Source organism: Salvelinus namaycush, chromosome 12 (assembly GCF_016432855.1).
Source record: "Salvelinus namaycush isolate Seneca chromosome 12, SaNama_1.0, whole genome shotgun sequence".
Classification (NCBI taxonomy): domain Eukaryota; kingdom Metazoa; phylum Chordata; class Actinopteri; order Salmoniformes; family Salmonidae; genus Salvelinus; species Salvelinus namaycush.
This window is the reverse complement of record NC_052318.1, coordinates 33,805,993-33,821,061: the sequence shown is the minus strand read 5'-3', so window position 1 is coordinate 33,821,061 and position 15,069 is coordinate 33,805,993. Positions and strand designations below refer to the sequence as shown.

At 42.1% G+C, this 15,069-nt stretch overlaps 1 protein-coding gene across 1 annotated transcript; it reads right to left on the bottom strand.

The window, feature by feature from the left end:
• Window positions 1–412: 412 nt before the first annotated feature.
• On the bottom strand, window positions 413–14,856 carry LOC120057493 (cGMP-dependent 3',5'-cyclic phosphodiesterase-like). The gene is made up of 27 exons (XM_039006094.1): window positions 14,843–14,856; window positions 14,261–14,370; window positions 13,768–13,823; window positions 13,615–13,674; window positions 13,341–13,494; window positions 11,556–11,608; window positions 11,407–11,481; window positions 11,264–11,305; window positions 11,092–11,160; window positions 10,824–10,954; window positions 10,576–10,687; window positions 10,353–10,392; window positions 10,212–10,275; window positions 10,035–10,120; window positions 9,742–9,912; window positions 9,487–9,599; window positions 7,182–7,259; window positions 6,935–7,057; window positions 6,647–6,840; window positions 6,462–6,549; window positions 2,489–2,536; window positions 2,253–2,327; window positions 2,062–2,161; window positions 1,407–1,519; window positions 996–1,034; window positions 767–873; window positions 413–602 (listed from the first exon to the last, which is right to left on the bottom strand). Exons 1-27 carry the CDS (start codon window positions 14,854–14,856, stop codon window positions 446–448), a joined length of 2,472 nt encoding a protein of 823 aa, XP_038862022.1. The 3' UTR covers window positions 413–445.
• Window positions 14,857–15,069: the final 213 nt, after the last annotated feature.

Genomic DNA, 15,069 nt, shown 5'->3' with positions numbered 1-15,069 from the left:
TTCTGTCTCCCCCTGCTATCTGCATTGTGTTGCTCTATACCTGCTGCAATGTGACACACTCTAATGATCATTTAGATTTCTGTATCAGCAACAACACCACACAACAACCTGTAAAATAGGTGTATTTTCAGGGGGAGGTAATACATTACTGATGATGTAGTTGTTAGTTTGTCTTGCTGTGTCGGAGGGCTACCATTGGTCTCATCGTCCCTTCCCTGCTCTGTCTGTCCGTCCTGTTCTCCCTGCTCTGTCTGTCCGTCCTGTTCTCCCTGCTCTGTCTGTCCGTCCTGTTCTCCCTGCTCTGTCTGTCCGTCCTGTTCTCCCTGCTCTGTCTGTCCGTCCTGTTCTCCCTGCTCTGTCTGTCCGTCCTGTTCTCCCTGCTCTGTCTGTCCGTCCTGTTCTCCCTGCTCTGTCTGTCCGTCCTGTTCTCCCTGCTCTTTCCGTCCTATCCATTCTGCTTTTCCTGTAGCTGCTCAAACTCTGCATCTAGGTAATCCAGAGAATCGTTTCCCGGCTTGTGAGAGACCTTGCCCCACTGTTCTCTATTGCTAGCCACGGTGTCATACAGCTCTGCCGACCTGGGGAACAGGTCCTGGAGGAGTCTGCAGGAGAAGGGAGCAAAGCCGGGAGGAAAGTATAGTCAGACACAAGCTAAGTAGGGACCACTAATATGCATATACAACACACAACAGTTCTTATTGTCTGAGATAACAATTACACCACTCATCTCTTAGATATGGGGGTTACAGATCAGTCAGAGGCTCACTTGTAGATGGGCATGGCTATGTGCTCCATGAAGCCTGTCTGTAGCTCTGGGATGTAAGCCTTCTCTCTGTCCATCATCTCACTGGGACGGTTCCCCATAGCCTTCTCCTGCAGCCACAAGCACAGGGACACATACACACAGGCAATTGTAAAGGTTCCTGTACTACATGGACACAGAGAACAATTCGATGGATACAATGTTTGGCATTCATAAAAAATTGCATACATACCAGATCTCCTTGAGAAAAGAATTCCTTGTAAATGAGCCCCTGTCACAAAAACAGACATGAGTTTCATGTTAGCATACTACATGGAGGCCATCTTACTAAGAACAATAAAATGTATGTAAATGAAATAAGGAGGAGGGGTGAACACAGTTGGTTTAGCGGCGGCAGGTAGCCTCAAGGTTAGAGCATTGGGCCAGTAACCGAAAGGTTGCAGGTTTGAATACCAGAGCCGACAAGGTGAAGCATTTTTTAAATCTGTCGCTGTACCCTTGAGCAAGGCACTTAACCCTAATGGCTCCAGGGGCGCGACCCCACTTCCTCCAAAAACATTTCCATTACACACAAGTATAAAAGGACAAATATAAGCACCCCCAAAATTCTTATTAGAGGAGTCAGATCTGAGTGGGTACTTACTGCAATCTTCCAGGTGGTCTTCCAGTCTTTGGTCTGGTCAGAGAGGTCACAGGAGGTCATGATCAGGCACAGTAGCAGGTTATGGTGCTGAGGTTCTTTGGTGTTGTAGCCCACTGGAAGACAAAACAGACAATATGATCTAATTAAATTTTTATTTAACCTTTATTTAACAGTGGGGTGGCAGGTAGCCTAGTGGTTAGAGCGTTGGGCCAGTAACAGAAAAATTGCTCGATCGAATCCCCGAGCTGACAAGGTAAAAATCTGTTGTTCTGCTCCTGAACAAGGCAGTTAACCCACTGTTCCTAGGCTGTCATTGTAAATTAGACTTTGTTCTTAACTGACTTGCCTAGTTAAATAAAGGTACAATTCAAAAATTCAAAACTAGGCAAGTCAGTTATGAACAAATTCTTATTTACAATGACGGCCTACCCTGGCCAAACCCTAACCCGGACCAATTGTGCGCCGCCCTATGGGACTCTCAATCACGGCCGGTTGTGATACAGCCTGGAATCGAACCAGGGTCTGTAGTGATGCTTAGAACACTGCACCACTCAGGAGCCCTAATAAGAACTGGAAGAGCTATAGAAATGAAGATATACCTTCCTACCGCTCACAAGACACTCAGACAGGATGTATGGGCCGGGGGATGACTTACCATCTGCCATTTTCTGTAGATCCTTCAGGATCCGTAGGTGATGAGCCAAGTCTGTGGCCAGGATGATGTCCCTCATCAGGTCAAGCATCCTCTGGTAGTCCTGGCAACCAAAAACACAACACAGAAACAGAGTCAAAATAGTACAAAACCAACTAGAAAAGAGGAATGTTCTTACATTGCCTTTGTCTTACTTTTCTGGAGAACTTCTCAAAGATATTGCAGCCCTGGGTGTTGAGGATGGCGATCGCCTGAGCAAAGTGGTGTCTCTGGAAATGAAAGCCAATAGTCAGTGGTGAGGCTGCAATTACATTTCATATCCACTAGAGGACAGCAAATACCCAGTGCGCAATCAACTCATGTTTTTACCTTTTACCTTTAAATGAAGGACACACATAATACATTTCTGTTCATGAAACTTTGTGTTTACCTCCAGCACAGATCCCTCAGAACTATACAGGCCAGCCAACACAGATTTCTGGAGAAGAGAAGACAAAACAGATTGTTTTTGTAATGCATGCTTCTGTGGCAGTTTGTGTGACTCCAGTAAGCAAAATTATGTTTATTTGTTGGTCATTGATTCTATGGCTAAATTTAAAAACTCCGGCGCTTTTAACATTTGGGTTGTTACCAAGAAGTATTTAGTAATGTCTTACAGTGTGTAGTATTGTGATTTCATGTCTATTGACTGTTTAATGATGAGCAAAATTGGAAATTGTTTCTCTGTGAAGTTTTCAAGTAGAATCTCTGAGATGACTAATAAAAGTTTTTATGGACAGCCATTTTCAGCTATCTATATAACTCATCTGCAGTTTTCTGATCATATTGGAACTGCCTGCTATATGTTGCTCTGGTTGTCTTAAAAACCTATATAATTATATTTCTAGTCAGCTTCCTCCAATAAACTCCCATGACTCCATTTGGCAAAACCACTCCCACCATCACAGATAAAGTTGCAACTCCGGCCATTGCATCCTTTCCAAATAGCCTATATTTTTGTAGTGAATTACTTGTTAACTTCATACTTTTTATTAGTTCTACAGTGTGGTATTTGGCTGTTAATGTTGAAAATACTTTAGATGCAGCAAGGTTGGCTACTTTACTTAGCTAGCTAGCATTGCTAATGTTAGCATCAAAGATACAGGCTTCAATCATTAGAGACTAGGATTCTGTAGTGATTAGCCTGTAAATGTCATGATAAATGTTGTGTTCTAACAGGCCTACATGTTGTTTAAGACAGTCACTAAGATTAAGCTTGGCTGTTATTGTTGCAAACACTATTATTTTGGGTGTAGCAGTCGGGCTAGCTAGCATGCTAGCTAACCATCAGATACAGTAACGTATTGTTAGCTTTTGTTTGCATCTAAATTTGAATGGTTCTTTATTGTAATGCAGTTGATTGGTGACAATACGTAAACATATATTAAGCATGATATGCATGCAAGCATTATAATATGATTACAACACAAAAGTAATGTGAAATGCACTCATAATTTATGACATAAGCTTAAAGCCAATATATGCTTGATCTGAAAATGTGATCTGGAGGCACCATGTGATGTGAAGCAATTTCGGAGCCTTCGGGGGGTTGCGGAGGCCAAATTGAGCTCTGTACCGCATCACCATGTACCTCCCAAATTTTGTAACAATTACATGATTGGTTGACAGTAGGTGGGGGCTGTATAAACACACATTCACTTCCTGACAACTTCCTTGATAACAAACATGGAACTTTGACCAAAGGCTATCAGAACAAGTTCACAAATAAAAAACATATTTATGATACCTTGTGTAAGGAATTTCAAAGACACAGAAATTTGTTTGAACTCCTGGAAAGAGATCGGGGAGGTAATAGATACAGTAAAGATCGGGGATACAGTAAAGAGGTCAATGGAATGCAGGCCGTGGGATAGAAGAACACTGGATTGGTGCACATTCAACCAATCTATCTGTGGTTATTTGTCAAATCCGTCATAATTTATGTATTGTAACAGGCCCACAATGTGGTTTCTAAAATCTGATTATATTTGGCTGTTTTCACTGCATAACATTTAGAAGTTGTCCCTTTTCAGGTTTAGAAAAACGAACTCCCATTCGTATCAGCATACAGAAATCGAAAGTGGTAATCAAAGTCGTTTTTACCCGTAATGCAGTTGATTGATGATGATGACATCAATGTATTTGGGTTGACAGATTTGGACCTCAACATAGTGTGGAATACACATATAAACAATAGCCTAAATGTAGAATTGTTTTGCTGTGGAGCTATGAGGAGATTCGTGGTGGGGAAACGGTGGTCGTTTTACATCATGCTATCTTGGCTGAACTCCTGCACTGGGAAACGGACTCCAACATCTCAGAATAGGTAAGGTCTGGTCTTTTCGTTTAGCTAGTTGCTTGTAGCTGGATGGCTATAGAGATTAGCCCGGAATCACTAGGAGTGGTGCAGTGCAGAACAATTTATTGGCTGCGTATGAAGAGCTCTCTGAAGCGCAAGAAGTATGAATGCTTTGACTTCTGCGGAGGCCGCATCTCAGTAAATGCTGTACGGCCACTGCAGATGTTGGATTGACCATGCATAGCCTTTTAGTTTGGGCTTGCTAGCCAGCTAAGCTAACTGCAGACTGGGCAATGCATTGCAGACTGGGAGGTGAAATGCACCCTGGGAATTGTAGTATACTGTATATGAGGGCAATACAGAAGCTTAAAAAAATGACAAAAACAAGGAATCGTGCAGTATGACTAACAAAAACGTCAAAACGCGTATTACATCTTACCGTAGCGCATATACACTGAGTGTTCAAAACATTAAGAACACCTGCTCTTTCCATAACATAGACTGACCAGGTGAATCCAGGTGAAAGCTATGATCCCTTATTGATGTCACCTGTAAAATCCACTTCAATCAGTGTAGATGAAGGGGAGGAAACAGGTTGCGTTACAGGATTTGTAAGCCTTGAGACAATTGATGAAGACAAAATATTTAAGTGCCTTTGAATGGGGTATGGTAGTATGTGCCAGGCGCACCAGTTTGAGTGTGTCAAGACCTGTAACGCTGCTGGGTTTTTCACGCTGAACAGTTTCCCATGTGTATCAAGAATGGTCCACCACCCGAAGGACATCCAGCCAACTTGACACAACTTTGGGAGGCTTTGGGTCCACATGGGCCAGCATCCCTGTGGAACACTTTCGACACCTTGTAGAGTCCATGCCCCGTCAAATTAAGGCAGTTCTGAGGGCAAAAGGGGGTGCAACTCAATATTAGGATGGTGTTCCTAATGTTTTGTACACTCAGTGTATACAGGTACTTACAGCATAATAACTGGTTATAAAGTGGTGGAATTGTCCTTCAAACTGCAAATACATTCTCAATGAAGTAAGCATTATATCACAATAATAATGTTTAAATCAATTTAATATAGGAAAGAGGAGCCAACTGAAGAGTGCAACATATAATATTTATTATTGCTCCTATCTGTCACATGCACTTATGTTAAAACTGGCAGCGATGATGTTCAAAGTAGTCCAAGCTACAAAATAAACCAACAGACCACTTCTTGACTGTGATATGTTATTGTTTATCTACCTTAGTTGAATGCACTGACTGTAAGTCACTCTGGATAAGCACGTCTGATGAATTAACAAAATGTAAGTGTAGAAACAAACACTTGCTGGTCATGCTGGATATTATTATAATGAGCTCAGTCCCCAAATAAGTACAAATTTGGTCGGTCCGGACCAGACCAAATCTGAACAAATCCTAGACATGTAGGCTATGTTTCACAAGTTGAACAGCATAGTACAGTACGGCACAGTTCAGTACAGAAGAGTACAGTAGAGTACGGTACAGTGCAGTTTAATTCAGTAGAATAGAGTACAGCAGAGTACAGTTTAGTAGAGTAGAGTACATTAGAGTAATGTAGGGTACAATACACTACATTATACTGTACTATACTGTGCTGTACTCTACTGTACTGAGCTATACTTTACTTTTCCTTACTTTACTGTACTGTACTCTACTGTGCTCTACTGTACTGTGCCGTCCTAACTTGTGAAACATAGATGTCAATGATTGGTTCAGATTTGGTCCAGACCAGAGCAAATCTATGTTTGGGCCAAATATAGGCCAGTTCGGACTGAACGTGTCCGGATGTTGAAATGAAGGCTAGTCCGGACCAGAAGAAATCTGAACCAAACATAGACGTCTATGATCTACTTTGGTGGACGTTGAAATCAAGGCTTGTCGGGACCGCACCAAAAAAAATACAAAATAAAGACGGTTGGTCCAGACAGGACCAAAAAAAGACATCCAAAAGATGTCGGTGTCAAACTGTGCTTAGTGGGCTATAGAACGGCTACATATAACATAGGAGTCTGTGTGTTTGTGGTATGTGGGATCTTACCGATGCCACCTGGAAGGAGTTGTTGGTCCCTCTGTGGTCCAAGTCATGACACATGCAGGACACAAAAAGAGCAAACATCTCGATGTCCCTGAAAGAGGACGATGCAGTGTGAGTTGAAGTGTTCATGAGGGTGTTTCACTTTACCGTAACAACGTTTTTAAATGCATTTCTCTGTGTGTTCTTACTCTAGGTAGTTGGAGAGCTCCAGGTTCTTGCAGAGGAGGTAGCAGAAATGAGAGACTGAGAACGCGTGCATCCAGTTGTGATATGGAGGATCCCTGTAGCCTCTCTTCACCATCAGACAGAACCTGGCCAGCGTGTGCATGTTGATCTTGTAGGTGTTTATGAAGCCCATGTCCTCAAACATGCTGATCACGGCCTAGGAACAGGAGGTATAATCGAGAGACATGAGAAAACAGAAATAATACACACTACCAGTGTCTTTCTCCAAGAGTGTGTGTTGATTGTCTCACTGTGGGTGTGCTGTCGTCTGACAGGGAGCGAGGTGTGTAGGTGAAGCTGGAGAAGCTGGGGTGTATTTCTCCTACAGCCTGGATGCCCACAGTCAGTAGCCGGGTGACTTCCTCGTCTGACACCTGAGAGACAGGATCAAAGGTCAGGAAATTAACTGCCAAATATAACAAAATGGCTGGATCTGCATTCATAGATTTAAGAGACAAGTTGAATAGGTTGAAGAAGAGCTCTGATTGGATGCTTTACCATCATGTGGTACTTCATCATCTCATTGGCCAGCTGACTCCTAAACTGTGCTTCATCGACCCTCTTATACAGGAGGGACTGAGGAGGAACAGAAAGCACAGGAGTCATTCAACATGATGACAATATTGTTGATGACAAATTAGTGTTAAACAATTTATCAATATCCACACTAAGAACGATAACTTTAACTTTTTGGTATTTATTATTGTTTTAATTCAAGTGAACAGGAGCGTTCACAGTACAACGACAACTACAAAAAGAGTGGGGAACGATTAAAAGAGCTATCGTTTGGATCACTTTCAGAGCGATTTCTTTTCCATATCCCTCTGGTGATAAAAAATTGACAACCAATCGAAAAAGCATTCTATTGAAGTATTCTTGGTTCTAGGTGCGCGAGGCTGCTCGGGGAAGAGAGAGGGCTGAGTGCATGGTAAGCTTGCCTGAATAACTGGGCATGTGTGAGCATATTGGTGGCCACATTAATTATAGGACATCTTGGGAGAATGATGATCCACGACAAACAGCGCATGAGAAGGCCATATTTAAAAAAACATTTATCATATTTTACAATACACTCTTACAAAATACACACTATGACTGGCCTACTAATATGCCTTTCTGGACTTTGTAAATGTCACGCCCTGACCTTAGAGAGCCTTTTTATTTCTCTATTTGGTTAGGTCGGGGTGTGATTTGGGTGGGCATTCTAGTTTTTCTATTTCTTTGTTGGCCGGGTATGGTTCCCAATCAGAGGCAGCTGTCTATCTTTGTCTCTGATTGGGGATCATACAGAGGCAGCCTTTTCCACCTTTAGTTTGTGGGATCTTGTTTTTGGTTAGTTGCTGTGTTAGCGCTACAAAACTTTACGTGTTGTTTATTCTTTCTTGTTTTTGGTGTTCATTTAATAAATTTATGATGTACACGTACCACGCTGCACCTTGGTCCAATCCATCTCTAAACGAACGTGAAAGTAAACTGTTGAGAATAGACCAATAACTAATCGAAAGGGTTGCATAATCAATGACATGATGTAAAAGATGTGCAGGCTAAACGGTGTTTGTTGTTGAATTACTACATTTAAATATGAGTTTCAATATTACATGTACACCACCATTCAAAAGAGTCACATACAAATTTCCTTGTTTTGGAAAGAAAAGCAATTTTTTTTGTCCATTAAAATAACATAAAATTTATCAGAATTACAGTGTAGACATTGTTAATGTTGTAAATGACTATTGTAGCTCGAAACGGCTGATTTTTAATGGAAGATCTACATAGGCGTACGGAGGCCCATTATCAGCAACCATCACTCCTGTGTTCCAATGGCACGTTGTGTTAGCTAATCCAAGTTTATAATTTTAAAAGGCTAATTGATCATTAGAAAACCCTTTTGCAATTATGTTAGCACAGCTGAAAACTGGTGTTCTGATTAAAAAAGCAATAAAATTGGCCTTCTTTAGACTAATTGAGTATCTGGAGCATCAGCATTTGTGGGTTCGATTACAGGCTCAAAATGGCCAGACACAAATAACTTTCTTCTGCTACTCGTCAGTCTATTCTTGTTCTGAGAAATGAAGGCTATTCCATGCGAGAAATTGCCAAGAAACTGAAAATCTTGTACAACGCTGCGTACTACTCCCTTCACAGAACAGCACAAACTGGCTCTAACCAGAATAGAAAGAGGAGTGGGAGGCCCCGGTGCACAACTGAGCAAGAGAACAAGTACGTTAGAGTGTCTAGTTTGAGAAACAGACGCCTCACAAGTCCTCAACTGGCAGCTTAATTAAATATTACCGCAAAACACCAGTCTCAATGTCAACAGTGAGGAGGCGACTCCGGGATGCTGGCCTTCTTCTTCATGCTTCTAGGCAGAGTTGCAAAGAAAAAGCCATATCTCTGTCCAGTGTCTGTGTTCTTTTGCCCATCTTAATCTTTTATTTTTATTGGCCAGTCTGAGATATGGACAAAAAAATTGCTTTTCTTTCAAAAACAAGGACATTTCTAAGTGACCCCAAACTTTTGAACGGTAGTGTACATTGAAGCACTGAATGGTCTTGTGTTACTACCTTATTACAAGGCCTACAGCGTGCAGTAGTATGCGTTAATCACCTGATCCACAGGTGTACTGTAGAACGATTAACGGTCCGCTGGTGTGGATGCTCAAAATATAGTTATGTATAATTTATCTTTATAATTATTGTCCTTGGTGTGGATGGCCCTTTACTCTATACAAATAAACATCATGCCAGGTAATAATCAGTTATAAGGTCAATAGGATAAGCAAATGGGATGCCTGTGCACTCACATGAGCGATGCTGATGCCACAGTATATGGAGAAAGCTGTGGCCAAGTCCTCATCCAGGCGGGTGAACCATGGTCCATTAGTCTTGTTGACCAGCTCAGCCACGCCAATCACTTCTGAACAGAGAGAGAGAGAAAGAGAGAGAGATAGATGAGCGATATACAATTATCAGTAGATAGATCAGAAATAGGGAGATGGGGAAATGGAGAGAGAAAGAAAGATAAACGGGCAGAAAAAAAGAGAGACGGAGAGACAGACCTCCATGTTCGTCCTTTATGGGGAAGCAGAGGATGTTGCGTGTTCTGAAGCCTGTGCTGTCGTCCACGGCGCGGTAGAAGAGAGGATGGGAGTAGGCATCTGTGATGTTGAGGATCTTCCCTGTGGTGGCCACATGGCCTGCTATGCCCTGGTCAGCAGGGATACGCAGCTCTGTCTGAGATGACAAGAAAGAGGCCATTACACTATGGAAATAACAGTCATATACAATACCATTTTGTCTAAGATAAATCTGTGGATTAGAGATTTGGTGGGAGTGAGTTTCGGATGATGACCCACCTCCTCATCGATAACCACTCCTCCATTAAACACCTTGGCAACCAGTTCATGACTGACACTGTCCAACAGGAACACAGAACAACTGGAGGAGAGATAGAAGGGTCATATTAATCAATGTTACTAACGCTTTTGTTACCATCCTTGTCATAGCCTTATGGTAATACAGTACTTACATTTCTGCACTGGTGAGACTCCTGGCTTCTGCAATAATCTCTTTCAGCAGGACTGATACATCATCTGGAGACAGAAATAAATAACCGCTATTATAACAACTGACATTGTGCCACTAAAAATAGGTTAAGTATGATACTCACCCAAATGTGTGAAGAGGTTTTTGGCGACCTGAAGCAGTGCCTATATGAACCCAAACAGACACAGGTAACAGTTGAGAAGACCTGAAGTGTATTTGTGCGTTAGCTAAAGATTCACACCAGGTTATGGATTGTTATAGACAAAGGTCAGTCGAGCAGAGCAAGGCTAGCACAGTACAGTATTGGCTCAGTGGTCAATGAATGCAGTCAGGTAGCGTCTCCTTACCTGACATTCATACTTCAGTCTCTGTTCCTTCTGGAAGGCCAGTGTGCTGGTCAGTACTGAGGATGTGTAGCGGAAACAGTGCTGCACTATGTGTTCATCCACCTCTGTGTGTCTGAAGGATGACAAACACACACACACACACACACTATTTTACAGTAAGACACACACAGATGCAGCTATCCATGCACACAGGCATACACTCACAGGCAGCAGTATGCATGCTTACGCTAACACACATAGATATATACCTGTCTGCTCCTTTTTTGTTGAAGGCACAGGCGAGGGCCACAACCTTGGTGGTGGCCCGACACTCAACAGGAACACACAGCATAGAGAGAACTTCAAATCCCAGAGTGCTGTTCAGCTGCTGGTGTTCCTCCTACAGTATCAGCCCAGAGAAGAAGGGAAAGGGGCAGAGATGTAGAGAACACAAGCATCAAAGACATCCAAACCTACTACTTACTGTAAGACTTCAAAACACCACAATACTGATCAGGGACATTTCAGTGTTCTTACTGGAGTGACGTCTTGCAGGGAGGTGCTCTTCCTCTTCTCCACAGCCTGACCAAGGTGGCCAAACGTCAGCTGGACCCCAGACAGATAGACAGGGTCAGGCTGAGTAAGGGGCAGCAGCAGGGGCACAGGTGGTAATGTCAGAGGGGAAGAAGGGCTGTGTTGTGTAACTTACTGGGAAACTGATCTCCGCCTTCAGAACCTTGTCTCCAACTACCTGAGGAATAACAAAGACATCCAACAAACTTGTTTTTGTTTGTTTATTTTTGCAACTTTTGCTTCATTTTAGAATATTGAATATTGTGTGTGTATGTGTACCTGACAGAACAGCTGTTGGTTATCCTCTGATACCAGAAGTAAACAGCAGCACAATGATTGAGTCTGCTCCTCCAGCTGTGAAAACAACAAACAATCAAACAATCAACCAGCTCTGATAATTCACAGTTTATTTTTGTGTGTAGACTCACATAACGAATTACTTTCAGTTGTAGAGAGGCAGCGTCCAGGTCATACAACTCTCCTATAGTAAGAAGGTGAAAGAATCAACATGAAGTCATTACTTTATATTATTTTATAATATATTCTTATCTATCATTATCCAATACTCAGCATTGATGTATCTACATTGGCAAGAAAAAGTATGTGAACCCTTTGGAATTACCTGGATTTCTGCATAAATTGGTCATCAAATTTGATCTGATCTTCATCTTAGTCACAACAATAGACAAACAGAGTGCGCTTAAACTAATAATACACACATCATTGTATTTTTCTTGTCTATATTGAATACATAATTTAAACATTCACAGTGTAGGTTGGAAAAAGTATGTGAACCCCTAGGCTAATGACTTTTCCAAAAGCTAATTGGAGTCAGGAGTCAGCTAACCTGGAGTCCAATCAATGAGACGAGATTGGAGATGTTGGTTAGAGCTGCCCTGCCCTATAAAAAACACTCACAAAATTAGAGTTTTCTATTCCCAAGAAGCATTGCCTGATGTGAACCATGCCTCAAACAAAAGAGATCTCAGAAGACCTAAGATTAAGAATTGTTTTTGAATAAAGCTGGAAAGGGTTGCAAAAGTATCTCTAAAAGCCTTTATGTTCATCAGTCCACGGTAAGACAAGTTGTCTATAAATGGAGAAAGTTCAGCACTGTTGCTACTCACCCTAGTAGTGGCCGTCCTGCAAAGATGACTGCAAAAGCACAGTGCAGAATGCTCAATGAGGTTGAGAAGAATCCTGGAGTGTCAGCTATAGACTTACAGAAATCTCTTGAACATGCTAACGTCTCTGTTGATGAGTCTACGATACGTAAAACAGTAAACAGGAATAGTGTTCATGGGAGGACACCACGGAAGAATCCACTGCTGTCCAAAAAACCCATTGCTGCACTTCTGAAGTTCGGAAAGAGCACCTAGATGTTCCAAAGCGCTTCTGGCAAAATATTCTGTGGACAGATTAAACTAAAGTTGAGTTGTTTGGAAGGAACACACAACACTATGTGTGGAGAAAATAAGGCACAGCACACCAACATCAAAACCTCATCCCAACTGTAAAGTATGGTGGAGGGAGCATCATGGTTTGGTGCTGCTTTGCTTCCTCAGGGCCTGGACAGCTTGCTATCATCGAAGGAAAAATGAATTCCCAAGTTTATCAAGACATTTTGCAGGAGAATGTAAGGCTATCTGTCCGCCAATTGAAGCTCAACAGAAGCTGGGTGATGCAACAGGACAGTGGCCCAAAACACAGAAGTAAATCAACAACAGAATGGCTTCAACAGAAGACAATATGCCTTCTGGAGTGGCTCAGTCAGAGTCCTGACCTCAACACGATTTAAATTGCTGTGGCATGACCTCGAGAGCTGTTCACACCAGACATCCTAAGAATATTGCTGAACTGAAACAGTTTTGTAATGATGAATGGTCCAAAATTACTCCTGACCGTTGTGCAGGTCTGATCTGCAACTACAGAAAATGTTTGGTTGAGGTTAGTGCTGCCAAAGGAGGGTCCACCCTACACTGTGAATGTTTACACGGTGTGTTCAATAAAGACATGAAAACGTATAATTGTTTGTGTGTTATTAGTTTAAGCAGACTGTGTTTGTCTATTTTTGTGACTTAGATGAAGATCAGATCAAATTTTATGACCAATTTATGCAGATATACAGGTAATTCCAAATGGTTCACATACTTTTTCTTGCCACTGTATAGACAACAAAATACAGGTGCATGTCTCCCATCCCACTATCATACCGCAAAGCCTCAGGATCTGATGATCCAGTGCACTGTAGTCCACATCAGGTGTTGTCCTCCTGTTCAGGGATAGACATGGTGTCCTGTTGACCTCTGACCCCTGGGTGAGATTTTGGCCCTGCAAAGCCTGGACTTTCTTACAGGCTATGGTGACCTGTGAGGGACAATCAGAGTTATACCAGCAAATGTCAGCTACATTCAGAGCAGGCCTGCTGTCCCCGAATGTGATCCCATGAAAGGACCAGTGGGTCTGGAGAAGGCATTTCAGACTCACATGTTTCTCCAGGACATCAAGGCTTTGTTCCTGAGCTATAGTGGGCAGTGTACAGCAAACCTTTTAGAATAGAGAAGACACAGAGTTTTTAGAAAGTATTATCTTTCACTCTGTAAGGCAGAGAGGTGAGAGGGTTCAGTGGAGCATGCTCACCAGGAGGAGGGCGGTAGCTACGTCTTGGTCCCGGTCCAGAATTGGAATGATCAACACTGGGGTGGAGGTGGAGAAGATGGAGAGAAAATTATAGAAAATGAGAGGGTGGAGAGGAGGGAAGTATTAGCCTGGAGGAGGACTGTGCACTGTTTTGAACTCTCTCAAATCGTTTCAAGTATATTTGCTGTTGTTCACGCTGCAACCCACACAGATACTGATACTGGGAGGTAGGCAGCCTAGAGGTTAAAGCATTGAACCAGTAACAGAACGCTTGCTAGTTCAAATCCCCAAGCCGACAATGTGAACAAATCTGTAGATGTGCCCTTTAGCAAGGCACTTAACCCTAATTGCTCCAGGGTCACCCTCTCAGAGAGTCTCTCAGGTAGATTTGGTATATGCAAAAAACATATTTTAAATTTACACATGTGTGAAATAGGACAATTATAAGCACCCACCAAATTATTATGACAGATAGACAAAAACAAACACACACCTCTTTTGTCCTGCTGCAGTGGTTCTGTTAGTCTCTCTCTCTGTTGCTCCTGCAGCTCTGAGGAAGGAAGACCCTCACACTGTACTCTCCTCTGCTGGACAACCACATCCCTGAGAGAGACAAAGATTTTATTGATTGGTCACACTTTATTTGGATAGTCCGGATTTTCCATCTATAGATGCCCTACAGATGGTCATACTATCAGCAAACTATCTGTTGATGAGCAACTGCTTGATAATGTTACGGTTAGGTTTAGAATAAGTGTTACGGTAAGGGTTAAGTTTAGGTTTAGGATATGGGTGAAGGTTAGGATTAGAGCTAGGGTTAGGGTAAGTAGATAGCTCGTTGAAATGTTATTGATAGTCAAATAAAGTATTGCCAATTGATTTAAAGGGTAGGAAGCATGAGTTTTTACTCACCAAAGTAACAACACAGAGTGGTCAAAGACTTAGTAACTTAGTTGTAGTCACGATCTGGTTACCTGTAACTATGTTTTTACATATTTATTAACTTATTTCTGGATATCTTCAGAACTACCCACAACGCACTATTTCTCAACGTCATATGGAGAACCGGTGCTACCTAGCTAGTTCCATCTGGCTAACGTTAGCTACTAGCCATGCTAGCATGTAATTACATTCCAAACCAAGTGTTGGGGCTAGTGAGCTACTATGTACATCCACGCAGAAGAAAACATATAAATAATGCAAAAAACTGCATCTACTCTTCTCCTGTGCGTTTGGTAGTAGTAGTCGAGTGAGCAAGTAAGTGTTGTAGGTTTTTCCTTTGTCCGTAGCTAGTGTTCGTTT